The sequence below is a fragment of the Nicotiana tabacum genome, chromosome 20, assembly GCF_000715075.1.
Source record: "Nicotiana tabacum cultivar K326 chromosome 20, ASM71507v2, whole genome shotgun sequence".
In the NCBI taxonomy this organism is placed as follows: Eukaryota; Viridiplantae; Streptophyta; class Magnoliopsida; order Solanales; family Solanaceae; genus Nicotiana; species Nicotiana tabacum.
The window spans coordinates 81720885-81740070 of record NC_134099.1 but is presented as its reverse complement, the minus strand read 5'-3'; the positions used below and the strand labels follow the sequence as shown (position 1 = coordinate 81740070).

Sequence of the window (19186 nt, the reverse complement as noted above, 5' to 3'; positions counted from 1 at the left end):
TGTACATACCTCAACCAACCCAACTTTTCCAGTAGTTTGGTGGATTGACCAAAGCCATTACAACTTATGGAGAGACATGCCAAACATGAACCATTTGGCTATAATTAAGAGGATAAGCAGAATGGCAGAGTGGCAGCACAGAGTACCAAAAGATCATGACAGTAAATCAATAAGACTTCAGAAATAGCTGAAGATAAGACCAATGTTTGCATGGCCAAAATCACCAGGTTATAAAATCCAGGTGAACCATATGCAAAAGGGTTCGGTAAAGGAATATGATCATTGTGTAGCTCATCATTAGCAAAACTATGTTCAATACCTTAGCAAAGATATACTGAAACTAAGACTACTTGTGTCAGTGTCACATTACCGGATGGCACTTGAAATTCATCATTTACAAAGTTTTAGCTTCTTGAAAAACGAAGATACCACAGATTTTGGATAAGGTTTCGTAGCAAGACAAGTTGGGATGTTTTCTGGTTGTTCAATCCACAGCTTATGAGCAATGCCCCCAGCTTTTAGCTTTTCTGCCAAGTTCAATATCTGAGCTTCACCCTTCACTTCAAGAGTTACCTACATAGCCAAGAGAGAAAGTTGCAATAATATTTTGAATCTTTTATCTTTCCTAAATTTCTCTATACCAAGGACTAAACTAAGTTGGTACACATTGAAGTAGAACAGAAGTGGATGTCATTCTGAATAATATATATCCTGAACAAGGAAGTTGCTTACAAATAAGCTCATTGCATAATATAAGTTAACCACAAGTCCACAAGTAAGCTAGAATTCAGAAACTCTTTAGAAATGTCCAATGGCATTTATTGACCCCAATTTTACAAAGCAGGCACCAGGAAACTTCCATATAAAATTCTGCATAATTCATGCTTCGCCTACTAACCTACGCAATCACTAATTCAGTTAAGGAGCTAAAAGAGCATCAAGCTGGCTTTTGTTTTTCTTTAACCACAATTTGCTCTTTTAACTTCCTACAACTGATAATTGAAGCTATGATACACCTTAAGACAATAAATCACAGAGGAGCTCCACCAGACCGTCAACCACACAACCTATAAACAAGTGTAAAAGCAATTTTCATTTTGCTCTTTTCCTGACATAACACAATGCATCAATCAACCTTATCCATCCATTTCATTTGCTACCCATTCAACCAATGAAATTCTCAGCCTCCTACTATCTAAATTGAAAATCAAAAATTTATTCCTCACTAGCATCTAGAGGTGTGGCTTAGTAGTCAATGAAGTGGGTAAGAAACTTCAAGATTGGGATCCAAATTCCACCAAAGACCAAAGAAACTAGGTGATTTCTTCCTACTTGTTTAAACCATGGTGGGTAGAGTCACCCAGTACCTATGCTGGTGGAAGACAGAATAATCGAGATGTATGCAAGCTGGCCTGGACACGACCGTTATCAACGAAAGGAAAAAGGATACATTCTTCACTGAGCACTTAAAGATGCACTTTCACACGCAGTTATTACAGTCAACTATAATTATAATCATATCGTTTTGAATTCCAGACCATCACATTATCATACAATAGCAGTTCAATAATTGCTAATTCAACTACAATTACTAGCTGAATTACAAAAATTAGATATCTTCCATTCCAAGTAATTATCAAAACAAGATTAGTATAGAATTCTTTAGTGAAGATGAACAGTGTAAAAATTACTGTTCGTTCAATCAACGTTTGTTATAGAGAGCTATCTGCAGTAACAGTTACATGACCTGATTGTAAAAATATTTTTATACACATTCATCGTATAGCACTAATTGATCTGGAGAGTGGTGAATCTAAAAGAGAATGACGAATCTTAGTAAATAAAAAATCAACGGATGTGATGGACTTACCTTGTGCATTGAGTCGAGATTGGAAGGGCTACAATATTGAAGAGTAACGGCATCGTCCTTGTGGGACCAAATGGCGGCGACGGCGGCATGGCAGCCTTGCGTAACCACGCTTCCTAACGGCCACGTGTCAATTAGGTCTCTCCTTAGAACAACGTACTGAATCACTGTGTCGGAGACGGAGTTCTCCTCTGCGCTATTGTTACCGGTTGTGGTTGTGTCGCAGCCGGCAGCGACGGCGCTGACGGTGGTGGTTGGGCTGGAGTTGTTGGAAGGGGAAATGGCAGTTGATTCCATTCGAGATATTACGACGCCGTTTAATGGGGGGAGAGTACTTGTGAATTTTAACTGAATCGCCGGAGCTAAGCCGGGAATAAAGGGCGTGACTTTGAGAGACGTAAAACGGGAGCAGAATGGAGTACCCATATCTGCTTTTCAAGCTTTATTTTTTTTTGTTTTTTGCATTTTTGAATTAATATGTGACATGCCGTTTGGATTAGCGATAAGCTTGAAGTGACAAAACTAATTTTTTAAATAAGTATTTATGGGTTTGAATAGACGTGCTAAAACTGATAATAATTAATTAATATATTTGTTAGAAAAGTGTTGATAAGTTTCTATTATTAAAATAACTAAAATACCCTTAAAAATTTTACAATGTATAAATTAAAAAGTTTCTTTATAAAAAAATGATGAACAACGAATATAAAATGAAGAAAAGTTAAAAATTTTATTTCGAAAAATAAATTTTGTAAATTAAGAAAATATTATTAAGGATAAACTAGTAAAAGTCTCGATCAAACTACAAGTGTTTATAAGTTGAAAAGCCATAAGTTAAGGATGACTAACTTATGACTTACGGCTAATTTTAACTTATAAGCACTTGGCTCGCTAAGTACTTTAGGTGTTTATCAAACGCGTAAATAAGCCAAAAAGTACTTATAAGGCAGTTTGACAAACTTGTAAGCTTAGCCAAACACCTCTTTGTTGTCTTTAGGAATAGTATCTTTGTATTTATTTGAATATTTTGGTAATTAAATCATTTTAAATTATTTTGTAACCTTTGTGTGTGATTAATACCCTGTTTGGCCAAGCTTCTAAAATCACCTTATTTTGAGAAGTGCTTTTCTCAAAAGTACTTTTTAAAAAAGTATTTTTGGTGATAAACAGTTTGTATTTGGCTAATTAATTTGAAAAGCATTTTTGAGTAGTAATTACTGTTTGGCCAAGATTTTAAAAACTACTTCTAAGTATATTTTTCTCAAAAATGCTTTTGAAGAGAAACTATTTTTATTTTTTTTGCTTCTCAAAAAATGCTTATTTTCTCCTCAAAAATACTTTTACACCTCAATTTTTGATAAAGCACTTTGGCCAAAAAGTATTTTTGGCCCAAAAAAAAGTTTGGCTAAACATGCTATAAACATGTTTTCAGAAGCAATAGAGATTTCACTATTACATTCTTTTGTGCAAACATATTTTTTGAAATAACAGTTTATGTTTGGCCAATTCATTTGAGTGGTGCTTTTTACAATCTCATTGTATTTAATTAATCTTTTTAAAAAGCACTTTTAAGTAACAAATTACGAAAAAAGACAGTAAAGGTTCAATTTGGGATTAGTATTAATTAGAAAAGAAAAATAAATTTAAAAAATTATAAATCAAAACTTCCAATCAATATAAAATATAATTATTCCAAAGCAATGGCATTGGGTGTTTGGTATTATTTATTGTTTACATGATAATTTAAATATGTCAAAATACATCATTCAATATAAATTTAAAATCTACTTTTAGAAATAGGAGAAAGAGAATAAAAATATGATTACAATAAAAAAGAAAAGAAATATATAGTAGAAATAAAAAAGAAAAATATTAAATTAATAAGGGATAATTTAAATATAAATTTATTAAAATGTTAACTTTGTCTTTAACAAATTAATTTTCTACTTCTACTTCTACTTCTTGGAAGAAACTAGAATTTGTAGCTTCTCTCCAAAAGCAGAATACACTACTAGAAATTCGGTAATTAGTGACCACAAAAAACGACCAACGTTGGTCGGTTTTGGCAAATTACCGATCAAAATGCGTCCAAACACGCTTGGTCGCTATTTTGGTGGTCGTTTAGTATACCGACCAAGGTTGGTCGCTAATTACCAACCAAGGTTGATCGCAAAGATAAAGGACCAACTGTACAATTTAAAGCACATACCGATCAACTTTGGTCGGTCATATTTTAATAATTTAATTTTACCAACCAAAGTTGGTCGGTAAAGTTGAAATCTGGGTAATTTTTGTTCATTAACCGACCAACTTTGGTCGGTAATTTTTAATTTGTTTTTTTAAACTTAAGAGGCCAACTTTGGTCGTTAATTCAGCAGAAAAATATTTTTTTAATTAGAAACCGACCAACTTTGGTCGATTTTCTGGGTTTTAATTTTGGCATAAAATGCCTATTTTGGCAGCTACAACACCTGCCAGCATACCAAAATCCCTAAATAACAACAACAACACAATAAATACATTAAAACTAACAAATTAAAGTTCAATAGAACTAAAAAATCCAAAACCAAGTTAAAACTTATTACAACTAGTTCAAAACCGGTTCTATTTGTCTAGTTCAAAGTATATAAAAGTCAGGGAGTGTTTTGTACAACATCATCATCACCGTCTGATGAACTTTCATCTAAAAGACGATGTCGAGAAGGGTCTTGTGAAGGATGGGAAGAACGACCATGGGGAGGATGGGAGAAACGATCACGTGGAGAACGAAAGGAACGCTCACGTTCTAGTCGAGCCTCTGGCGATGACTCACGAGATCGGGGCAATGGAAAAGCTCCAGTAGATATGAGAGTTCTAATTTGAGCTTGCATGCCAAGGAACTGAGCATCTCTAACCCTTTCTCTTTCCTTGGCCGTTTCTAGCTCGGATGTGAGCTTTGTTACAGTCTCCCACATAGCGGAGAGGCTCTCCTCATCAAGTTGCTCGTCTTGCGAAGAAGTCCCTATTCTATGCATTCCACACTTATAGCGATGGAATTTCTTAGTAGGAAGCCCGTATTCCTTCCCCCATTTCTGACCGCCAGCAGACTCCATCCATATTTTTTAGCATCCTCGTCCGAAGGTTGGGTTGGCTCGCCCGAGTCATTAGGTGGCTGAGTGCGGATGAATTCCTCCACGTTAGTTTGGTAGCGACCCTTTACGAAATTTTACATTGAATTAGTATTTCAAAATTTATATAAAAGTAAATTAAAATACTTAAAGAAAAGTGAAAGCTTACATATACTGTCGAGGCCCGGTCCTCGACCCACCTTTCATGATCCGTCTCTTTCTTCTTATTTACAATATGTGTCTCCTTGAATAGCTCTCATGGTTCATTGGACGCCCCGACTTCTTTTCCTGAAAACAAATTAATTTAGTTAATAAACAGAATAGATATACTTTGAAAATTAAAATAATTTAAGCAATTACATATCAATCTTCTTTTTATTGTCCCTAGGCTGATCGCACCTCCAGTGTGCAAGGACCCGCCCTTCTCAGATGCGCGAGCTTTCTTTCCTTTTTCGCTCTTCTCTAAGTACTTTGCGGTAATCCATTGCCTTTGCAAATCCTCCCATAAATTTTGAAGTAACCATTGGCTTCTTGTTCTTCTTTATAGCTTCGGAGAAAGTATGCGACAATCGCTTGCGAGCTTTGTAATGAAAATTTGCAGCCACTTTCGCGCTATAGCGGTGTTACTATACACACTTGCTCTGTATTTCAAAAGTTAAATATTATATGGAAATATCATAAATATAAATTATTAAACTGCTTAAAAGAACATTTTTACCTTAAATTGATTAAAAAATTGCTCCTTCAGCGAGAACGGAAAATCAGTCCAAGTCACATAAGGGCCATCATAAAGCTTTCTGATGGTTTTGGTGATTATCTTCGTAGTCTTATTACTCGGGATGAACCTGCAATTTAACAATAAAAACACATTAATATTTTAGTAAAAACTTTACAAAACAATAAACGCAAAAATAACAAATAACTCTTACCCATCACCCTTAGGGACTATGATGATCCTGACATACTGATCATAATGCACCTCCTCGTCATCATCAGCATTGTCACACCTCCTTCTTCCGCCCCCGCGAGGGTACAAGGAGTTTTCTCCAATTAAAGGACAGTCGAAACAGGATTTGTTTATTTATTTCAGAGTCGCCACCTGGGAATTTTATGGCGTCCCAAGTCACCGGTTTTAATCCCGAATCGAGGAGAATATGACTCTGTTTGTCATTCTGCGAATCAGAAATCCGAGTAAGGAATTCTGTTAATTTGGGAGAAGGTGTTAGGCATTCCCGAATTCCGTGGTTCTAGCACGGTCGCTTAACCATTTTTATATTTGGCTTAACTATCTTGATTTACTAATTACATTTTTTCTTGTTGCCTGATTTTATTACCGCTTTTGTTTGGATTGTTTACAATTATAGACCTTCTTTGAAACGAATCACGCGTACGTATATTCGTATTATATATTTTTTTTATAAATGTAAAGAATCGTGTCACGCATACGTGTACACAATAAGATTGAGAATATTTTTATATTTTTATTATATATAAAAAAAACTTATGTTCGAAATTGTGCTTAAAATAAAATTAAGAACATTTCGTCCCTCTTGTATGATTAAATAGTGAACTGCACATCTCGGGTTATATGAAATTAATTTAACATCCTCCGAAGAACCCACTTTTATTAAAAGTTTGCTCGAAGTTGCGCGAACGCATAATCCAAATTGTCTTTAGAAGTATAATCAGGTCACGCGAACGCATCCCTAATTACACAAAATATCCTGGTAATATAAATTCTCTACAAATGTTTATTATATCCATCTATTTTTAAATGTGAAAGTCATGGGAAATCACCGAATAGAATGTCTCGAGATTTCCAAAAATTTCAAAATTTATTAGGTATTGATCACAAGTTATATTTTAAACATGTGAATTATATATCTCAAAACTATTCATATTAAAAGAATTAATGAGATGAAAATAAATAAATACTGTGCAACTAAAACTACCATTTTTATTGTGAATACGGTATATGTATTTTCAGTACTTGACAATTATATGCATAAGTTATTTATTATTTTCATAAGCTTAAGACTAAATGTATACGTTTGAAGACTTACAAAAAAAGAAAAAAACGAATTGTGTAAAACTAAAAAAATGTAATTGATAAGCAAACTAATAGTTTTCGAAGACTTTCCATTATTCTATTCCGAGCGAACTCTATTTTGTACATTTTAAAATGTTACAATTCATATTTATAAATCTGACCTTCTTCTATACAGACTTGTTTTTAATCTAAAAGGTCTAATTATTTGGTTAGTTTGCTTTCAATGATTTAGTTTGGGATAATTAAACCAATTTTCTTTATCTCGGCATATGCAAGATATTTACAAGTATTAAATCTACACTTTGTAAAAAATCGTTGACATTATTTTTTATATACTGTTTTTAAGAAATTAGTTAAACGCATTTTTCAAATAAACGGACCATTTGTTGTTTGGAAAGAGGACTAATCTACAAGATGATTTAATAAAATGACATTATATGTAACGTAGTTATACATCTGAACCATTCACAATATTCCAACATCGTACATGTAACGGATTATATCAATTCACCTTTCACCTATTGGTTATACACATAACCATTGTCACGCCATATACAACCAAAATATAACTTACATTATCTAGCTTTAAACAAAATCGGATATTTGACGAGGTATGCTAATAATGTAATTTCCTGATATTTCCATACTATCCTATACTTAGCCAACAATATCGCAAGATTTAATTAATGGCCAACTTTCTGCCATGTTCCCTATCTTGACAATTCGAATATAACTATACTTAATGAGATTCTGAAATAGATAACATTATTACAACGCTTGTACGAACTTCAAAAGGGAATGATTAACTAATAGTCCTCATGTCAAGCGCAAACTAATAGTTAATAAAAAAATTAAACTCAACTAATGCCTTAAGATGAACAACAGACATATTTGAGATTTCATTTACTGGCAATATTGAAGCTTTTCATGACATGAGTCTACAGGTATGTACCTGGAAATGAGGGTGAAAGAGGTAAAGTTTAGCAGTAGCAGCAACAACAAAAATCAGCAGAAAAATACCAATGATCCAGCAGATTTGAGCAAAACAACAAGACCCGTGAAACCCAGACGCACAATAGCAGGAATCTTTAAGAAATTTCAAATTTAAACCAAACAATAGGATCAAACAAATCCGGACAGATTCAAGGAAAACAGTATTTCTGATTTTTAAGACTTAGGAAAAGGCAAACTGAAAAACTCTCAATTTCAAAAAATCAGCCTCAACACTAGCTTCTAATGTAGAATTCTGTTTTACTGTTTCTAATTTTTTCTTTCTTTCTATCTTCTTCTTCCTTTCCTTTCCCTGTCTATTTCTCTCAGTCCTCTCTATCTCTCTGTTCTGCCTCTGTATATCTTTTTTCTCTCTCTCTATCTTTTCCTCCTCTATCTCCTTCTCCTTTTTCAGTCCCAACCCCCTTCTTATACAACTTACTATCCTCCTTTTCATACCACTGCCCGGACCCCTTTTCCCCTTTTAAAATCAGAAAATTTCCACTCAAATAACAATAAGGCTGATTTTCTGTTGATCAAACCACTAATGATACCTTTTCCCTTAATTTCAGCCCCCTCCATTACCTTTTGTTTCCCATTATCCCATTAAATTAAAGCCATTAACATTCCACTACAACACACTAATACTAACATACTGTTCTTACTGTTTCATTCCCAAAATACCCCTATAATCCTACTGTTATTACTGCCCCAGACCAAAACTGCCCAAACTTAACAATTATCTGAACTAAACTGTTTAACAGATAATAACCAATTCCTAAAATAAATCAAACAAACATTTTATCCTCACAGATTGTGCCAAACAGGGAAATGCAATAGCTAATTGATCCAACAAACCAAATGTCTAATAGCTAATGGACAAAGGCTAAATTCAAACTGGAACTAACAGACTGAACACTGAACTTGAATAAAAACATATTAACACCACACAGAACTCAGCAGAACCATTTAAACTGAAATTCAAAATTGAACTAAGATCAAACAAATGCAGGAGCATTGTCAGTATATTGACAAGGTCCTGAAACTAATTGCCCAGAAATCAACATACACAACAAATGTTTGACAAACTTTCTGTTTTAACAAACGAGAGAGTGAATTAACTGACGAAACTAATTAATAGACATGCTTGTAACAAATGATAACAAACAATCCAAAATAGATAAACAAGTTGTTTCAATCAGCATTAACGGAAACAAGAATTTACAAAACAACTAATCGACGAACTTAATCGAGTCGATTACACACATTGTAAACAATCACAACAAACAAAAACAATGCTATAATTTGATCAAATAAACGGGTATGAGACAGAATCAAATAAAAAGATAGGAAAATTACACAGATTACTGAAATAGGCAACAATACACACGTAGGATACAAAAGAGAAGTAAGAAAAATACCTCTGAATCTTCAAAATTATACGGACACAGGCTCAACTTGGATTCGGACCTTTTGAGGTTGAACAGACTTTATTCGAGGTATTCTCAATTGAGAATACCTCGATTAAAGTCCCTTAGACCTCAATCCCTCATTTAATTTGGGCAAATTCCACGATTTGGATTTTTAGGGTTCCTGATTCTTTGATCTAAAATTCGAACATTTCTAGACATGTTCGAACCAAACCAATAGTGTTTTAGGCACGAAGGAGGTCAGGTGGATAACCGGTATGAGTTTGGGGTAGGTTGGGGTAGGGTTAGGTTTTACTCGAATCTTCAAATGAAGATTCGAGCAGTTCCAAGAAGATTCGAACCATGCTACTAACAGGTTCATGACGAGGATGGACAGGGAAAACTATGGTGTTAATTTGGAAGCCATCGGAGAAAGTTGGGTTTTCAGACCAAACTTTGATCGAAGATTTGAGATGTTGTGGCCTGATTCGAGGGAAACTAACACCAGATCCGTAAAGAGGGTGTTGTGAGGAAGCTATGTTGTTAAGATGGGGTCATTTGGACCACCGGAACCGCCGTGAGGCGATTTTCGGTAGGCGGTGCACGGTGGTGGACGGTGAGGTTCATCTGGTCTCTTGAAAGAGACGATGAACAGGAGAGGGGGGTGTTTGGTTTGGGGTGGGGTATGTTTTAAGACTTATATACGGGTGGGGTGGATGGACCATGGCCGTTGGATCAACTGAGATCAAAGGCCTAGATCAATTCTCTTAAAAGGAACGATGTCGTTTTGAATTTGGTTGGGGTATGGGTTGGCCCGGGGTAAGGTGGATCGGGTATGGAGGATTGATCGGGACCGTTGGATCTAACTAATCAATGGTCCAGATTGAAAGCATTCGAACGACGTCGTTTAGGAGACTACTGAGAGATCTGATCCTGGACTGGGTCATTACACATTTTGGGCCTGATTTTTGTCAATTAAAACGGCCCAACCCAATTTTTCTTTCCTATTTTCCCTTTAATTCCTAATTATTAAATTCCTAATTTTAATTATAAAAAATCAAAATTAACCTTACAAAATATTAATCACCCTTTAACAACCACTAACACACAGGACAAAACATTAATCACACAATGACACATTTAAATGACGAAAATAAGATAAATGCATAATTTTGTGATTTTTTTTCTATTTGTAAAACAAACCTATTAATTCCTAAATTGAAAAACTAAATCCTAAATGTACATACAACACATATTATATTATTATTATTATTTTTTTTGGCTTTTTAAATGCATTAATAAAATTACACACGCACATATACCTATGCAAACAAACAGGAAAACCGTACAATATTTCCTAAAAAATAACACATAATTAAAGAAAAGACCTAATTTAAGGAATTATTTTGGAATAATTTGTATAAGGCAAAAATCACGTGCTCACAGCTGCCCCTCTTTGTCCGAAAATACGAAGAGTTTTCGTACAAAGATAAAGTGAGCGGATACGAGTGATTTTTGCCTGTTTGACTATTTCGTGTGAAGCATTTTTTTAAGATTTGACCGAACCTTGCTTCAAAGGTTTCCTACATATCCCTGGCTAAAAGGGAATCAGGTCAATGTAGTTCGGGAAGTTTTGGTAGCTGGGACTACCATGGGATTGCTGTTACTGTTGTTGCTTGCTGTTGCTACTGCCTCCCGATCTCCTTATTACACCGTGCCAAAAGAAAATAAGAAGCTAGACTAAGTTAGGAATTACAAAATCTTATCTGTCTTCCCCTTGCTCGGGTTGCCTCACTCTTGTCGGCTTTCTTTCGAAAACTGCTGGGGATGATACTGGCCCTTTGCCTTTTTTGAGTATAAGTTTTATTATTCCATTCTGTCTGCTGGGGACGCTGCTTTCTACATTAAAGCTGGTTATACTGAGGATTTTTGTTGTAACTCTCCTCATTACTGACTTCTGCTTGATCTTGAAACGTATTCCTCTGTTCTGCAGGCGGGCTCCTGACTACTTCAATCTTAAAATATATCAACCTCCGTTCTCCAGGCGGGCTCCTGACTTCAATAACTTCTCAAATTCTATCACCTCTATTCTCCAGGCGGGCTCCTGACTTCTTCAACTTCTTACATTTCTCTTCCTTGTTCTCCAGGTGGACGCCTGATTACTAATTTAACTGTCCTTCCTTATTCTTCAGGTGGACGCCTGATTGCTAATACTTCAAATGTTCTTCCTTGTTCTCCAGGTGGACGCCTGACTTCTATTTCTTCCGTTGTTCTTCCTTGTTCTCCAGGTGGACGCCATGACTTCTGATACTTCCGTTGTTCTTCCTTGTTCTCCAGGTGGACGCCTGACTGCTAATACTTCTGTTGTTCTTCCTTGTTCTCCAAGTGGACGCCTGACTTCTGATACTTCCGTTGTTCTTCCTTGTTCTCCAGGTGGACGCCTGACTTCTGATACTTCAACTGTTCTTCCTTGTTCTCCAGGTGGACGCCTGATTTCTGATACTTCCGTTGTTATTCCTTGTTCTCCAGGTGGACGCCTGACTTCTGATACTTCCGTTGTTCTTCCTTGTTCTCCAGGTGGACGCCTGACTTCTGATATTTCAACTGTTCTTCCTTGTTCTCCAGGTGGATGCCTGACTGTTAATACTTCTGTTGTTCTTCCTTGTTCTCCAGGTGGACGCCCGATTGCTAATACTTCCATTGTTTTTCCTTGTTCTCCAGGTGGACGCCTGACTTCTGATACTTCAACTGTTCTTCCTTGTTCTCCAGGTGGACGCCTGATTTCTGATACTTCCGTTATTCTTCCTTGTTCTCCAGGTGGACGCCTGATTGCTAATTCTTCCTTGTTCTTCCTTGTTCTCCAGGTGGATGCCTGACTTCTGATATTTCAACTGTTCTTCCTTGTTCTCCAGGTGGACGCCTTACTTCTGATACTTCCGTTGTTCTTCCTTGTTCTCCAGGTGGACGCCTGACTTCTGATATTTCAACTGTTCTTCCTTGTTCTCCAGGTGGACGCCTGACTTCTGATACTTCCGTTGTTCTTCCTTGTTCTCCAGGTGGACGCCTGATTGCTAATACTTCCATTGTTCTTCCTTGTTCTCCTGGTGGATGCCTGACTTCTGATATTTCAACTGTTCTTCCTTGTTCTCCAGGTGGACGCCTGACTTTTGATACTTCCGTTGTTCTTCCTTGTTCTCCATATGGACGCCTGATTGCTAATACTTCCATTGTTCTTCCTTGTTCTCCAGGTGGACGCCTGACTTCTGATACTTCCATTGCTCTTCCTTGTTCTCCAGGTGGACGCCTGACTGCTAACACTTCCGTTGCTCTTCCTTGTTCTCCTGGTGGACGCCTGACTTCTCCCCTCACCGGGTGTTTCCTGAAACAAATATTGTTTTTGCCCTTGTTTCAACTCAAATAAAACTTTGTTAGTTTAAGGCATTGTGTTTAGTTGCGGCATTCTTGCTGAGGGTGGGGTTTCTCTTTGTCCTGTTTTACTGCCTTGGAGTGGTTGAAAAGACTGGTTTGTCCTTGTAATTGATCCTTAACCGTAGGATCCCCAACTTGTTTTTACTTCAAACCCTTTCAATTGTAATCATATGTCTCTCCTGACGTTACTGAACCACTTTTCTGCTTCAACTTTTCTCACACCCATATCTTATTTTCATCCGATTACTTCCCGCCTATCGTGGCCGTATTTTGTATTATGCAATCTTGAATCTTGGTAGTATACCTTGACATTCCTTTTTATTTGTTTGGAACGAAACTTACCTTAAAATCTTTAGAAGAATAAGATTATTAGTGATGAAACATGACGATTTTGATAATTAAGAATTAAAAGGAAAATCCAAATTTGGATGACTGTTGGAGAAGGAATAAGGAACTTATCTGTTTGGAGTTACTGGCACCAATGATCAGGGTATGCATTTTGGATTAATCAGCCCAGTCTTTTTAACCAATCTCCTTTTCAATTGTTTCACTTTCCTTTCCCAAAATTTCCACAACCCAATGTTACTTTTTGCCAATTTACAGACCTTGTCCGACTTGCAGTATCTTAAAGAGTTTTCACCGACAAACCTTCCTCATCAGTTTATTTCTCAAATCCTTTTCGCCTTATGGTGCCTGCGAAGGTTTTCACCAATAAGACTCTCTCATTTTACTTTCTCTTAGCTTCCGTCGTCTCATGGTGCCCGTGCGGGTTTTCACCTATAAGACTCTCTCATTTTCATCGCTTTTTCTTGTTTGGACCAGAGTGTCATGAACCATCTCCATTTGCTTGACTCGGCATTTTTCTAAGATTGATCGAAAGGTCTTTTGGTATGTGGTTGGAATGAAAGGGTATCAAAAGTTAAACAATTTTGATATGGGTTTAAAATTACAACTCTTGGAATCATTTTCCTTATTTCCAATACAATTTCTACCCTAGTTTCTTGATTGGGGTCTCTTGATGTTTTATTTTATGCATATTATGCACCCTATGACCGAGTCGTGAGGCGCCTACGTATCCTCTTTGATGAATCAGGTCAAACGTAGTTCACTCCAATAATAATAATTTTTTTTAGTTGATTCCAAAAGAGGGTAGGAAAGAAACAAATGTGGCTCAAAGGGGAAGCAAAGGGTACAGTGTTTAGATAGCAGGATAAATTGCCTTTGTCATTCCAATCTTCGAAATAATGCCGAATACAAACATTCAATAACTATACCAAAGAAAAATCATGCATAATATCTCTTTACCGCATCAGAATTGATAGCCATGTCTATGCATTTTCCTTCAATATCTGTTAAACATAATGCGCCCTTGGACAATACTCTGGTCACAATGAACGGTCCTTGCCAATTCGGGGCAAATTTGCCCTTTGCTTCAACCTGATGTGGAAGAATACGTTTCAGCACATGTTGACCCACTTCAAACTTTCAGGGACGCACCTTTTTGTTGTATGCTCTTGCTATTCTTCTTTGATATAATTGGCCATGACATACTGCTGCCAATCATTTTTCATCAATCAAGTTTAACTATTCCAAACGGGTTTTGACCCATTCATAATCATCAATCTTAGCTTCGGCAATGATCCGAAGGGAAGGAATCTCAACTTCTGCGGGAATTACCGCCTCAGTGCCATATACCAACAAATAAGGAGTTGCTCCTACTGAAGTGCGAACAGTAGTGCGATATCCCAACAATGCAAATGGTAATTTTTCGTGCCATTTTCTTGAACCTTCTACCATCTTCCGAAGTATCTTCTTTATGTTTTTGTTGGCTGCCTCGACTGCTCCATTCGCCTTGGGCCGATATGGGGTGGAATTGCGATGTATAATCTTAAACTGTTGACATACTTCTCTCATTAAGCTACTATTAAGATTAGCACCGCTATCTGTGATGATCACCTTTGGGATTCCGAATCGACATATGATATTTGAGTGAACAAAATCTACCACAGCTTTCTTGGTCACCGATTTGAATGTTTTGGCCTCAACCCATTTGGTGAAATAATCAATGGCTACCAGAATGAACCTGTGCCCATTGGATGCTGCCGGCTCAATTGGTCCAATAATATCCATGCCCCAAGCGACGAAGGGCCATGGTGCCGACATTGTGTGCAACTCGGATGGTGGAGAATGAATCAAATCTCCGTGTATCTGGCATTGATGACATTTGCGCACAAAACTGATACAATCTCGCTCCATGGTAAGCCAATAGTAACCAGCTCGGAGAATTTTCTTTGCCAACACATATCCGCTCATGTGAGGTCCGCAAACTCCCGAATGTACTTCAGACATGACAGCCGTAGCTTGTTTAGCATCTATGCATCTTAATAATCCAAGGTCTGGTGTTCTTTTATACAAAACTCCCCCACTTAAGAAGAATCCATTTGCCAATCGCCTAATGGTTCTCTTTTGATCTCCTGTGGCTTGTGCTGGATATATCCTCATTCTGATATATTCCTTGATGTAGTGGAACCATGGTTCACCATCAAATTCTTCTTCAACCATGTTGCAGTAAGCGTGCTGATCGTGGACTTGAATATGCAGTGGATCCACATAAGCTTTGTCCGGATGGTGCAACATTGATGCCAGGGTAGCCAATGCATCGGCAACCTCGTTATGGATTCTTGGAATATGCCTGAACTCCACTGATCGAAACCGTTGGCAAAGATCATGTAAACATTGTCGGTAGGGTATGAGCTTCAGGTCTCGTGTTTCCCATTCTCCTTGAATTTGATGTACCAGAAGATCTGAATCTCCCAAGACCAAGATTTCCTGGATACCCATGTCTGCAGCTAGCCTTAAACCCAAAATACAAGCTTCATATTCAGCCATATTATTGGTGCAATAAAACCGAAGTTGAGCTGTAACAGGATAGTGATGCCCGGTTTCAAAAATAATCACCGCTCCTATCCCGACTCCTTTCATGTTAGCAGCCCCATCAAAGAAAAGTTTCCAGCCAGGTTTTTCAATTTGCTCCATCTCATCGATATGCATTATTTCTTCATCAGGAAAATAAGTTCTCAATGGCTCATACTCCTCGTCGACCGGATTTTCGGCTAAATGATCGGCCAATGCTTGGGCTTTTATTGCAGTCCGAGTCACATAGATGATGTCAAATTCTGTGAGCAATATCTGCCACTTTACAAGTCTCCCTGTTGGCATAGGCTTTTGAAAAATATATTTCAACGGATCCAGACGTGAAATGAGGTAAGTAGTGTAGGATGACAAATAGTGTTTCAATTTCTGAGCTACCCAAGTTAGGGCGCAACATGTCCTTTTCCAGATGAGTGTACTTAACCTCATAAGCTGTGAACTTCTTGCTAAGGTAGTACATGGCCTGTTCTTTTCTGCCGGTGAGGTCATGTTGCCCCAGTACACAACCAAATGAATTTTCCAAGACTGTCAAGTAAAGAATCAAAGGTCTTTCTGGCTCTGGCGGGACCAGCACAGGTGGGTTTGACAAGTATCCTTTTATCTTATCAAATGCTTCTTGACACTCATCAGTCCACTTGACCGCAACATCTTTCTTCAACAATTTGAAAATAGGCTCACAGGTTGTTGTGAGCTGAGCAATAAACCTGCTGATGTAATTCAACCTCCCTAACAAACTCATTACTTCAGTCTTGTTCCTTGGAGGTGGCAATTCTTGGATGGCTTTGATCTTTGATGGATCTAGCTCGATGCCTCGCCGACTGACTATGAATCCCAACAGCTTTCCAGATGGAACACCAAATGCGCACTTGGCAGGGTTAAGCTTGAGGTTGTACCTGCGAAGTCTCAAGAAGAATTTCCTCAAATCCCCAACGTGGTCGGCCCGATGCTTTGATTTTATGATCACATTGTCCACGTATACCTCAATCTCCTTATGTATCATATCATGAAACATCGTGGTCATTGCTCTCATGTAAGTTGCCCCGGCATTCTTCAAACCAAATGGCATTACCCGGTAGCAATAAGTTCCCCATGGGGTGATGAATGCCGTCTTTTCTGCATCTTCTTCATCCATCAAAATTTGATGATACCCGGCGTAACAATCCACAAAAGATCCTATCTCATGCTTGGCACAATTATCGATCAAAATATGGATATTGGGTAATGGGAAGTTATCCTTCGGACTTGCTTTGTTGAGATTCCGGTAATCGACGCATACTCTAATCTTGCCGTCTTTCTTTGGCACAGGAACGACATTAGCCAACCAAACAGGATATCGAGTGACCCGAATGACTTTTGCATCCAACTGTTTGGTGATTTCTTCTTTAATTTTCACACTCATATCAGTCTTGAACTTCCTCAGTTTTTGCTTGACAGGAGGCACCATTGGATCAGTGGGCAATTTGTGAACCACTAAATCAGTGCTCAAGCCTGGCATGTCGTCATATGACCATACAAAAACATCTTTGAATTCTATGAGTGCTTTAATTAACTCTTCTCGGATCTTTGGTTCGAGGTGGACACTTATTTTAGTTTCTCGGATATTATTTGTGTCTCCTAGATTGATGTCTTCGGTATCACTCAGATTAGGTTTGGTTTTTTCTTCAAAATGAATTAACTCTTTACTAATCTCTTCGAAAGCCTCATCTTCATCATATTCTGATTCATAATCACAATATACTTCTTGAATTATTATTTCGGAATCAAGTTGATTTTTAAGACTGGGCTGAGGATTCCTTATGCATGCCATATCACTAGAGCCAGCGTAAAAAGAACTGTACAGAAAAAGAAGAAAAAGAAAAGAAAACTATCAGGAATGATAATGAAAAGGAAACTGTATTTCATTGGATGATGAAAGATAACAAGGTTTGCACACTTCAAACAAACTGTAAGATAAACATTGGGATTACAACCCTGAGGTAACCCAAACAAACTGAAGGAAAATCAAAATAAACTACCAAGACTCTTTTCGAATGGGGAGAGGAGTGGCTTTCCAATTATTAAGTTTGTTTCTGGCCAAACGAATTGAACTTCTGCGTTGCTAGAACCTTTACCGCTTTCCACCATATTTACATCGTCAAACAGCTTTTCGAATCTTTCAATTAATTCCTCCTCGGGATTAATCATGGATTTAGGAATTGTTGTTATCGGGTGATTTCTGGTACCGAACTTGACAAAAGACTTTGATAGATGTGAGACTGGTTTTGGAAGAACCCATGCCTTTTGTTTCAGGTTTCTGGCCTTTCTCACGTCTGTGACAGTGAGTATGAATCCCAAACCAAATGTTCCCCAGTTCTCGGGGAGAGACACTGATTGTGTAATGCCTTGCAAAGACGAGCCCAAACCTTTGCCGGGTAAAAAACCATTCTTTAAAATTTCATAGGCTACCATGACTGATGCAGAGGTTATCTTTGGATTCGGAATATATTTCCCCTCTGGAATTTTCTCTACCAACATTGTGTCGGAAACTTGGTAAACCTATGGTCCCTGGTCATTTTCTATTCCCTCGACTGGTACAATGGCATCGCTGTGAGCATTTAAACTGTCTTCCCCATGCACAACTATTTCCTGTTTATCCCATTCAAACTTGACCACCTGGTGTAGTGTTGACGGAACTGCTTTAGCAGCATGGATCCATGGTCGACCCAACAGCAAATTATAGGAAATAGCTATATCCAACACTTGAAACTCCATTGTGAATTCAACTGGCCCTATTGTCAGCTCCAGCACTATGTCGCCAAATGAATCTCTGCTTCCACCGTCAAACCCCCGTACGCAAATATTATTCTTCTGGATCCTCTCCTCTTTGATTTTCAACTTGCTTAGAGTGGAGAGAGGGCAGATGTTTGCGCTTGACCCGTTGTCAACCAACACCCGAGTCACTACGGAGCCTTCACATTTCAAGGTGAGGTAAAAAGCTCTGTTGTGCTCAGTACCTTCCACAGGCAATTCATCATCAGAAAATGTGATTCTGTTTGCCTCAAAGATTTTGTTGGCTATTTTTCCCAAGTGATTTACGGAGATCTTGTCAGGAACGTGTGCCTCATTTAGGATCTTCATTAAAGCTTGACGGTGCTCGTCAAAATGGATCAGCAATGACAATAATGAAATTTGAGCGGGTGTCTTTTTCAATTGTTCCATGACAGAATAGTCGTTGAGCTTCATTTTTCTCAAGAATTCTTCCGCTTCTTCTTCCATCACAGCTTTCTTCATTGGTGTTGGATTTTTAGTTTTTCTTAACTCTTCGAGAGTAAAACATCTTCTCGAGCGAGTCAAGCCTTGCACCTCACATATTTCTTCCTTGACTTCTTTTCCTTTGTACATTACCGTCACCCGTTCGTAGTTC

General features: G+C 37.6%; 1 protein-coding gene across 1 annotated transcript; it reads right to left on the bottom strand.

Moving 5' to 3' along the window:
• Positions 1–266: 266 nt before the first annotated feature.
• On the bottom strand, positions 267–2353 carry LOC107804930 (uncharacterized). Its single transcript, XM_016628884.2, has 2 exons — positions 1871–2353; positions 267–573 (listed from the first exon to the last, which is right to left on the bottom strand). The coding sequence occupies exons 1-2, from the start codon at positions 2291–2293 to the stop codon at positions 391–393; spliced, it is 606 nt and encodes a 201-aa protein (XP_016484370.1). The 5' UTR covers positions 2294–2353; the 3' UTR covers positions 267–390.
• Between the last annotated feature and the right edge of the window lie 16833 nt (positions 2354–19186).